The sequence below is a fragment of the Brachypodium distachyon genome, chromosome 3 (assembly GCF_000005505.3).
Source record: "Brachypodium distachyon strain Bd21 chromosome 3, Brachypodium_distachyon_v3.0, whole genome shotgun sequence".
NCBI classification, from domain to species: domain Eukaryota; kingdom Viridiplantae; phylum Streptophyta; class Magnoliopsida; order Poales; family Poaceae; genus Brachypodium; species Brachypodium distachyon.
The window spans coordinates 49361045-49371814 of NC_016133.3; the positions used below are offsets into that span (position 1 = coordinate 49361045).

A 10770-nucleotide genomic window follows, 5' to 3' on the forward strand; every position below is an offset into this window, starting at 1 on the left:
TACTCAATTCACTTCAAAATTCTGGAAGGATTTGGATTTGGAGCACCGGCGCCAATCTTAAGTTTTGCTAAATTGTGTCAAAAATGAAAATCTCACTAAATGGGGTCATTGCTGGCACAAGGTTTGCTAAATGGGGTAAAAAAAACGAAATCTCACTAAATGTGGTCAACACTGTCCAAAAATTAGAACTTGGGGGTCACAAATAGAATTCACTCTTTAATTTGTTTTTGTTTATGCGTTCCTTTTGTAGCTAATAAGGACTTGCAGTCACACTGTCCATGAGGTCTGATAACGAATCGTTTGTTTTATACCGCCCTTGATAACTAGGACAATTTTTGCGAAAATTTTACATCACAGACGGATTTTGTTGTCTCGAGCAGAAAAGGCTAACCAGAAGATGGCTTCAAGATAGTTTTGTGACATATGCGAATGAGTTTCAGCGAATTTAGTAACAGAGGAAAACATGCATATGCTATGCCACGACTTTGCCTTCTGTACTGTCTTGATTAATTTCTGGTTCCATTCCGCAGTCTCTCTTTTTTGTGCTGAAGTTCCAATGATACTGGCAGAATACTCTTTAAAACTACTTATGATTATTTATTGTCTCAAATCAAATAATATGTATCTTTTCACATCTCAATGGTATGTCCAAATTAAAGTTATTGCTACATGAAGGTGATCGATCACAATCATCTATTGCGACGCCATCATCTATTGAGATCTTTATAAGAGCAGCGATACCTTCATGTAGTTATAGTCATCGCTGACTCACTCACTCACTCACTATGCACCTCCTCTGTACCATAAAGAAAGAACCAAGGATTTTTTCCCTTCTCTAAAAAGAAAGAGAGACTTGGATGAATATGGAACAAATACACGAAACCGGCATAACGAACATACTCATAGGTACTGTAGTTATAGAAAGTATGTTTGTATGTCTGAAACAGGAGATCTAAATTTAGAAAATAAATCTGCACGTGCAAGCGCTGCTACCGGGGATATCTTGAAGACAACAAATATTCTTCTTCCAAGCTATACTGTCTGCTGGCCTCCACTGATCTGTTTATACCCTTACAAACTGTATCGCTTGGTGCATCGATAATAGGCATCACAATGTTTTCATGTGGTGCTCGAAGGCTCTCTAGTGTAATCTCCACCTGCTCATGATTGGCCGGTGTTCTCCTTCTAGCCTCACGCATACCGCTGCCAACGCCGCCACCTCTTCAACCTCTTTTCCTCCCTCTTTCATGATCTGGGGATCTAGTAGGCGAGCCAAGTTTCCTTCCATGTGTAGGCTGATGAAATGTGTGACAAGATTGTCCTCCTCGGATGAGCGGTATAAATTCCTAGTGAGCAACTCCATGACGAGGACACCAAAGCTGTAGACATCGCTTTTCTCAGTGAGCCGACCAGTGCGGCAGTACATGGGATCTAGGTACCCCAGTGTGCCTTGGATAGTGGTCGCGGCAACCCTTGTTTGATCGACATGAATGCCCCTTGAAGTTCCAAAGTCTGATACCTTTGCTATTAGGGTGTCATCCAACAGAATGTTTTGGGACTTGATATCCCTGTGGACTATAGGGAATGACACTGCCAAGTGAAGGTAAGCGAGAGCTCTTGCTGTTTCAGTAGCAATTCTCAGACGATCCTCCCATGGCAATGATGTCGCAGATTCTTCGACATGAAGATGATTGTAAAGGGTTCCGTTGGAAATAAACTGTACACTAGCAACGGCACCTCTGTCTCAAGGCAGCACCCAAAGAGCTTCACCACATTTCGATGGCTCACCTGCGAGAGGATGGCTACCTCGTTTATGAACTCGTCGATCTCCCTCTGGATCGTGACCTTGGACTTCTTGATAGCCACGACGTGCAGGTCCGACAGGATTCCCTTGTAGACCGTGCCATGCCCTCCTCCGCCAATCTCGCGAGCCTTGTCGAAATTGTTGGTGACCTTCTCCATCTCTGCCAAGGAGATAATCATCCTCCCGGCGATGTCCGCCTTTTGATATACAAATTGTTGCAACAAGTGCCCGCGGTTTTGCTTGAAGAACTTCTGTCTCTGCATTTGTTCCCTCCGATGCTTCAGCTTCCGGGTCAGGAAAATGGAACCAAGTACCAACAGTAAAAGTCCAGCACCACTACTAACCCCAATGACGATACTTAAACCTGAAAATTCTTGTCAGGGCTTAGTCAGGAAGGAGTGATGCAATCTGAATAATGGGTCAATACTTATTTGATTTGGTGCTGTGCTCGCCGAAGCATGTACTGTATTCCCCGGCAGCGCACACTCGTCGATATCTTGGCAACCGTCAGCGATGTAAGGGTTGCCCTGGTATCCGCCCTGGCACTGGCACACGTAGCCGCTGCGGTAGTAGCTGGAGACGTTGCGGCATGAGCTGTGGCTGCTCTGGCACGCGCTCCTGGCCGCGTCCATGGGGCAGCCCGTCGTCGCTGCGACATCTTGCGGCCGGACTCCACCGCCCAGTCCAGCACAACGGGCACCGCCCGCGTTCGGCGATGCGCACCGCGATGGGCAGCTTGTTGTCGTGCTCGTGGTTGGGGTCTAGCTAGCATCCTGAACTGCATGCCGCAGGAGGGGCGACCTATGGGGATCGCCGTCTGGCAGCAGCCGATGCCAGAGCACTCGCCGACGTAGATCCCGGTTAAAGCATTGACAGACGGGGAGCTCATGAATCTGTCGTTGATGGAGCAGAAGGAGGAGCAGCCGATGATGACGTTGCCGGTGTCCCCGAGCAGCGTGGCCAGGACATTGCAACCGGTGACGACGAACTGGTTGCGCTCCTCCGACATCACGTACACGCCGCGCGCGCTGCCAGTGCCCCAAGTGCCGTTGCCGTCGGGGGTCCCGTGGAAGCTGATGTTGATGCCGCCCGTGCTGTCCATGACGCGCACGGTGGAGTTGGCCATGGAGATCTCCACGACCTGGAGGGTTTCGCTGACGAGCAGCCCGCGTCTGCTGTCGCATGTGAGGTTGAAACCCGGCCAGTAGCACCCGTCGCCGATGCTCGAACGGGTATGGCACCCTCACGTTGCCGCAGCTGGTCGGGCAGCTCGACGGCCGCGGCCCTGCTGCACCCTGTATAGGCTGAGCGGCCGCCGAGCAGAGCTTCTTCGTTTTGCTTCCAACACAGGCCAGAGAAATGAGTACACGTGGTCGACCGTACGGCCGGACGTTTTCAAGCCGAACAAACCAACCGGTCAAAGCTCCCCACTCGGTCCAACTTCTCGTGGAAGAAGAAAGGTCCGTCCTGCCACCAACCGTGCGCCATACGACTCGCACAAGCGGCTCCGTGCGTGGACGCTTCAAGTGAGTTCACCTGATCAAGTGAGTATAAAGCAACTCCCAAGATTCCGAGTGAACGTGCCAGAATTCAGCTGTGGCAAAACACAAAGAAGTTCAGAAATCAGAACGGCGAGTTTGATCGCAAGTTCAACCAGTCCAATCGTTCAAGATTCAGCACGTTTCTAATGGTTGCAGCCGACCACTGAAGCAATCCACCCAAAAGGAACAAAACGTAAAATTCCAAAACCAAGCACCTGCGCTTTTTCCCTTGCGCAATCGAAAGTGTATGTTCAGTCCACGTTTGTATAAAATGCAGTGAACGAACCTAATTTGCTAGGGAGAAGACCACATAATGAGAAAATTACGTGGTTTACACTTACACTGTGACACACTGGTTGCAGCAAGTTCTGGCATGGTTGGAGATGGACAAGAACCTGATTCCTTGCCATCACGGCAGCACTGATCGATTCTATGCAAGATTTTTCTTATCTTTTGAAAGGGGACCGATGCTGATGCTCCTCCTTTTCCAGACGAAGAATACAAGTGACGACTACAATAAGAATACAGCTGCCGTTGCAAATACATTGTGGACTTAGTTTGGAAATGTATTGCTCTGAAAGCAGGGTTGCTGAGTGATATCACATAATAGTCACAGCACGATCGATGCAACAATGGTAGACATATTTATAGAGATCGACCATCTCCAGTCAAATAATTGAAACATCATCTAAATGTTATTCTACAAGATTACAAGCAAGAAAGCTAATGAGCTGGGGAAAAAAATACAGAATTTACGACTCAAACCTGCACCCAACATGACAAAGTGGATAGAGGGTATTTACATCTGAAATTGCTCATGGTACAACATTCTCCAGTTTGCGCCTAGGGCCATGTACATCCTCCGTAACAAGACTCGCTGATCTCAAACAAAACCTGGTCCCCAATCCTCTGAAATGGCAGGATTACAACCAGATGATGCTCGCATAGATGCAAATACACCGGAAGCAGATTTAGACGTCCGTACAACAACAATTAGGGCAACACTCGACAGACTGTCTGATCATTAGAACAAGTTACCAAACTTCCCTTGGTCAAGATTAGCTGCGCACTAAAACACTCATACTTCACACAGATTCTCTTATTTACAGAACTTATTGCCGATCATGCCTTCAATGTTAATATTCTATCCTCACAGGTTGAAATACGAAGCTCCTAGCCTTGGAGGAACAAAGCAAGGTAGCCATTGAGACACATAAGCTAGTCATCGTGCTGATACAGAACGCCCCAAGGGATACCCATCCATTCTCTCCATGCCAGCCACCGAGCCATCCATGAAGGTTACTTCGAGCCATTTTCCCTTCTGACATCCCTGCATCCGCACTGCATCCTTCCCCACTGCATATCCCAGGGTTTCCTGCCAATGCTCCTGGGAACTTCTGTAACCCATCGGTTGTTGGCAAAGGCCCCGATAGTCTATTGTAGGAGAGGTTAAGCGCCTCGAGCTCTGTCATGGCAGCAATCGCAGGAGGCACCTCCCCTGACAAGCCATTATACGAGAAGTCCAGCGTCCGCAGCCTCCCCATCCCACCAAGCCCTGCAGGGATCTGCCCAGCCAAGTAATTACAAGAGAGGTTCAAATACTCCAATCCCTTCATCGCAACCAACCCTTCAGGTATCTCCCCATGGAGCACATTCCTTGATAGATCTATCCCAGGAGCTGCCCAAAGATCATACCCCAGCTCCAGCTGCATGCCCGTTGCATCCACAGATGCTGACACAAACAATTGAGGTGGAATCACACCTTCTGATGGAAACCCTTGGACACCTCCTGCGCCATTAAGCACTGAACTTGTATTGAAACCACCATCCGGGATGAAACCCACAAACCTATTGCCAGACAGGTCAAGCCACTGGAGAAATGGGAAAGAGAACATCCAATCCGGTAGTTGGCCGGAGAGCTGATTATCAGCCAGTGACAGGAACCTCAGGCTTCGCCATTTCGCCACAGCCCCACTGAGCTCCCCTGTGATCTCATTTCCAGACAAGATCACCACCTCGAGAGACCGGCATCCAGCCAGCGGCAGAGGAATCTCACCAGATATCTGGTTATTGGACAAATCTAGAACCTTCAGACTGTCAAGAGCATCAAGCTCTGGCCGGAGCGCCCCAGTGAGCTGATTCCCCCCGAGACGCAGGTAGAGAAGCTGGAAGCAGCCGGCGAGCCCCGGAGGCACAACACCGGACAGACGATTAAGTGACAAATCCAGCGCCTGCAAGTAGGTAAGGTTGCCAATCCCGGATGGAATCTCGCCGGACAGCTGATTGTCCGAAAGAAACAGGCCCTGCAGGCTCCGGATCGCGGTTATCGCGGGGGGAATCTCACCAGAGAAGCTGTTGTGGGAGAAGTCGAGGAGGAGGAGACCGGATGCGTCAGGGTCGGCGACGATTCGCGGCGGCATGGCGCCGGAAAGCGCGTTGCGGGAGAAGTCGAGTGCGACGAGGCGCGCGGAGAAGGAGAGCGACGGGGAGAGCGGGAGCCGGAGGGAGTTGGCGGAGAGGTTGAGGGTGCGGAGCGCCGGGAGCGAGGCGGGGAGGCAGGTGGGGACGGCCCCGACGAGCGCGTTGCGGGAGAGGTCGAGGTCGACGAGCGAGCGCGGGAGGGAGCAAGGGAGCTCCCCGGAGAGCGCGTTGGCGGAGAGGTCGAGCTCCCGGAGGCGTCGCAGGAGCGCGAGCGGCGCGGCGGGGAACGGCCCGGAGAGGTTGAGGCCCGGGAGCGCGAGCCCCGCGACGGAGGGCGGGTCGGCGTCGGCGACGGGCGGGTGGAGGGAGACGCCGAGCCAGGACGCCGAGAGCGGGCCGCGCCAGGAGGAGAGCACGGCGCGGGAGGGCGGGGAGAGGGACGCGCGGAAGGCCAGGAGCGCGGCGCGGTCGGTGGAGGCGGGGGCCACGGGGCGCGGGGTGGAGACGAGGAGCAAGAGGAGGAAGGGGAGGAAGAGGAAGGGAGGAGCGGTCGGCATGGTGGTGTTGGCCGGCTAGGGTTTTGCGGGGTTTGGGCGCGGCCGGCGTGGGAGGTTGGCGGTGGTTGGGGAGTGCGAGGAGAGTAGCGCCGTGACAGCGGTGGGGGGAGTGGTAGAAGCTGCGCAGGTGATTTGTGCGAGCGTGCGGTAATTTGGAGGAAATGGTGGCGACGGCGAAGAACGGAAGAAGTCAGTTTTGGTGGAAAATTTCGAGGTGGGACGGACCGGGGGCAGCGGCGCGGCCGCGGGCTGCCACGGCCCACGGGGGTGGGCGAATGTCGGACGTGTTTTTTTACTACTTCCTCTCTGAAAAAAATAATTTTTGATTAAATTTAAATGCATCTATACACTAAGTCATGTCTAAATACATTTAAATTTTGATAAACTTGAGACATCTTTTGTTGGACGGAGATACGCTAAGTCATGTCTAAATACATTTAAATTTCGACAAACTTGAGACATTTTTTGTTGGACGGAGGGAGTAGTAAAGTCTAATTTGAACCTTGTCTCCAAATCCCTCAATTCAATACTCCGTCCTTTCTAATCCCGGTCTACAGACTCTGAAACAATGTTTTCAAACAAAGATTCATTCAAGTGGGTCCCACCTAAGTCAATTCCTCCTCTTCCCGTGACTTCTCCCCTTCCCTCCCCATCCTGGCACGTCGTCGTCTCCGCCCAAAAGCCGAACGCTGGTGCCTTCTATCGATCTAGTGGCCTACGTCTGCCTTCGCTGACTTGATTCCCGGTGGAATTGAGGTCGCCGCAGGAGCCCGACGTCCGCCCGCCAACAACCGTCGTCCCGGTGCCATGCCCGCCGACTTGACTCCTCGAGACCAGCCGATGCTCATCTTGCCAAAAGCAACAAGCATGCCCACCCCTCCGCTGCATCCCGCCTCCATGGCGTCCTTGTTGCCATCGCCCAAAAAATTGGGCTGCGCAGCCGCCATTTTTCGCTGCTTTCATGTTGACAGGCTTACTACGTGTGAGTTGGAGGGGGGGGGGGGGGGGTTGCTCACGGACAGTGGTTGGGGAGTGCAAGGAGAGTGGCACCGTGACCGTGGCGAGGGGAGTGGTAGAAGCTGCACATGTGATTTCTGCGAGCGTGCGGTAATTTGGACGAAGTGCTGGCGACGACGAAGAAGCAAGTTTGGTGGAAATTTTCGTGCTGGAGTGGACCGGGGCAGCCACGGGAGGGCGAATGTCGGAAGATTCTTTTTCGTGTGCAAGATTTGCAGAATATCGTGACACCATTTGGTACTGTATCCGTTCTTAAGATGTTTTAGGTTTGCTTTCTTTAGCTTGGTAAAAAAAATTGATTGAAGAAAATACACTAATATCTACAATAGCAAATAAGTATAGGATACTATGAAGTTATAGATCATGACAGGTTTAATAAAACTAATTTAGAGTTATAGTAGATGTTCGTAGATTTTTTGTAAACTTAATCAAATTTTAAGAACTTTTTGAAATAACTTAAAATGCCTTATATTTGCAACGATAATTTCTCAGAAACATCTGTGTTTCATACAGCAGATGAGCATCCATCCCAGAGGTGAAGATGCGTGTTGCTGGTCTGGATCCAAATAACTTCCTCATCGGGTGGGGAGAATCCTCTACGTATGCTCCCTAGCCAACGGCAGGGCATGACTACCCTTTGAAAAAACTGAAAAATGAAGTGGAAAAACAAATCTGTTCTTCGTAAAAAAATTCAACGTTGGAACAACCCAGTGCCTGGGTCCGATGGGCCTAAAGCTCCCCGACAATTCTAGGACACAACGTGAAATGTAAGCAGAGGACTAGATCAGAAGATGGGCTACTATTAACACCAAACCGGGCCGCATCGCTGTTTGAATTAGCAGGAGAGTAGGAGACTGATTATTGTTGGATGTTAATCTAAAAAAAAAGATTCCTCTCAAAAAAAATCTTAAAAAAAGATTATTGTTGGATGTGGAACCTGGTGTTACGAAGAATCCAGTAGGATTGGACGCCCGGTAAGGCAAAAGGAACGGGTACATGGCCTGGATCGATATGCCTGCTCTAGGTGCTCAAACATGGTGGAAAATTGCCACCATCAGTTCTCCGAATGACCTGCCAGTGCTCATTGCATCGGCGTCTCCTTTGCGGTAGCTTCATCATGATAGACCGTCTTGTCGCCTCCATTGATGTCTTCGTCGATTTGGCACAGAATGCTTCTATCTTTCAGTGGCAAATTTGGGAATCAAGAAGTAGCGTGGTCTTTTATGGTTCAGTTCTGCCTCTCAATATGTAATTTTAAAGAACATTATACATGTCTCGGACCCTTTGGATGCATCGAGCAAAGAAAGCCGATTTAAAGGTAGCCGCCGTGTCTTGGTCGACCTACCTATCCTAAAACTTTTCCCTCCAATGCGATCTCTTTGGGGATCAGTTGTCTTGGATCTTGTGTTGTTGGGGCAACAAGATTGTCGGCCCGGTCAACGCGATTTCTTTGGGGATCGGTTGTCTTGGATATCAGGGTGGCGGCCCCAGGTTCGGTGCAGCGGCTGAGGTCTACGAGCGGGTGCCTTGCGCGGCTAGGGCTATGAAGAGCCCGTCTCGTGCGGCGTTGCAGCTCCTATGTGAGCGGCGGATGTCAAGGCGGCGGCCCTGGTAGGTGGTGCAGGTGGTTTGTGCAGGGCGCATTTGGGTGGTTGGACGCCGGGGCAGCGGCCCCGGATATGTGTTTTGTTGCGCGAGCATTACTGTTCTTGTGTTGTGTGGGCGACGGAACAATATTATGTTGTGGGTGTGTCGGGTTCCAGGCCTAGTTGAGTTAGGCAGGGTAAGCCTTTCTTGTATGGTTTTCAGCCTAGTTTTTCTCATAAACCGGGCCATTCTATTCTTCTTAAATGAATTGCGGGAGCTCCCCGCCCTCTGACGAGAGGTTCGTAAAAAAAAAACTTTTCCTTCCAAGAAAAAAGAACAACAACAAATCAACAATGCGTGGAGGTGGAGTGTAACTTGAATATGTGAATGGAGTGTAGTGGTACAAGTTAACAGCAAATAACGTGTACCGGCAGCAATCATGAACGTATGAGCGGACCAAAATCGCATCAAACAAGTGTACTCTTGTGATTCACGCAATAATGCATCATCATTGTTGATCTTGGAATTGTTTCCTTTTCCCTCGCCGTCCAGACGACGACGTGTCCGATGAAAACTCCGGTGCAATAAAAACCTGCAAACTTTTGACGCGAGGCCTTGATCCAAAATACACGGGTCAGATCAGATTGCATGTGGAAATCCCTCAAGCCACTAAACATACTTTTGCGCAGAACCTACTGACTAAACCTCCCGTGCACGGAACGATTCGTCCTGAGAAAACGATACGTCGTTCAGATCGGCAGACTGAACGACGCCATGGAGCCTCCTGGTCTTCCGCGCCGGCCCGCCGCCGGCCGTCTTCCCTCCCTCTCCGGCGGCCTCGACGACATTGCGCCCTCATCTTCTTACTCCTCCATCGATCTGTTCCGTCCGTTAGGCCGCACACCCCGCCTGCGACCCCCCTCCCTCCGCAGGCCATAAGTTGCTCTCCGGGCACCGGCCATGAAAACGCGTGATTGCAGCAGGTGTACACCCAATTCAACAGCATACAACAGCACACAGCAGCAACCATCGGCTGGAACGAAAGGAGCAAAGCACGAACAGCCTGACCATCTTGCCGTCCTGTCGTCGTTGTAGGGGGCAGCGTCGCGACCGCCAGACGCAAGAAATCGAGGAGTTCGCCGTCGTCGCGCCTGGCCGTAAGGGTGGTGGCAGCGCCAGGTCTCCGTGGTCGCCGTCGCGCTCGCTGTAGGTTTGCCGTCGTCGGGGACCAGCGCCGCCGCCTACATCGCATGGGGCCGCGCCATTCGCCATGGCTGGGAGAGCGGTGGGGCGCAGAAGACCCATAGCTAGTAGGGACATGGGTAGGGAGGCCGGGGAGAGGGCCGGGGTGGATCGCCGGCGTCGCATCCTCCAGATCGGGAGTTGGGTTGGGGATCGGGAGTTCTATTTTCTTTTTAAGTGGCTTTAGGGATTTCCACATGTAATCTGACCCGTGTATTTTCAATCGAAAGGCTCACGACGAAAGTTTGCAGGTTTTCACTGGACGAAAGTTTGCAGGTTTTCACTGGACCGGAGTTTTCAGATACGTGGCCCCCTTGGACACGCAATGTTTTTGGATCCTCTTACGATATAAGCTAGCTAGACAGACGCGCGTGACTGCGCAGAGAGAGACAGAGCCCATAATTATATGGCGGTTCTCGCGACTCTTGTAGCCTTCATCAGCCCAGCCGGGTCGTCGTCGACATCGATCTCTCTCACACACCGACGAAGCTGAGCCAAGTCCCAAGTACACCAGTTGCAACCCACGCGCACGCGCCGGCACGAGGAAACATACGTGTTCCCGAAGCATATCCGGTGGGGGCGAAGTCTTGCATCCATCCAT

General features: G+C 51.4%; 1 protein-coding gene and 1 pseudogene across 1 annotated transcript; both read right to left on the reverse strand.

Annotated features, from left to right (window-relative positions):
- Positions 1–822: 822 nt before the first annotated feature.
- Positions 823–3181, reverse strand: LOC100829920 (annotated as a pseudogene).
- A 785-nt stretch (positions 3182–3966) lies between these two features.
- Positions 3967–6457, reverse strand: LOC100830223 (leucine-rich repeat receptor-like protein FASCIATED EAR2). The gene has a single exon (XM_003572647.4). It carries the CDS (start codon positions 6321–6323, stop codon positions 4482–4484), a length of 1842 nt encoding a protein of 613 aa, XP_003572695.1. The 5' UTR covers positions 6324–6457; the 3' UTR covers positions 3967–4481.
- Positions 6458–10770: the final 4313 nt, after the last annotated feature.

Coding starts and splice junctions, on each gene's coding strand:
- LOC100830223 (XM_003572647.4), bottom strand. CDS start 6,323: ATGCCGACCGCTCCTCCCTTCCTCTTCCTCCCCTTCCTCCTCTTGCTC.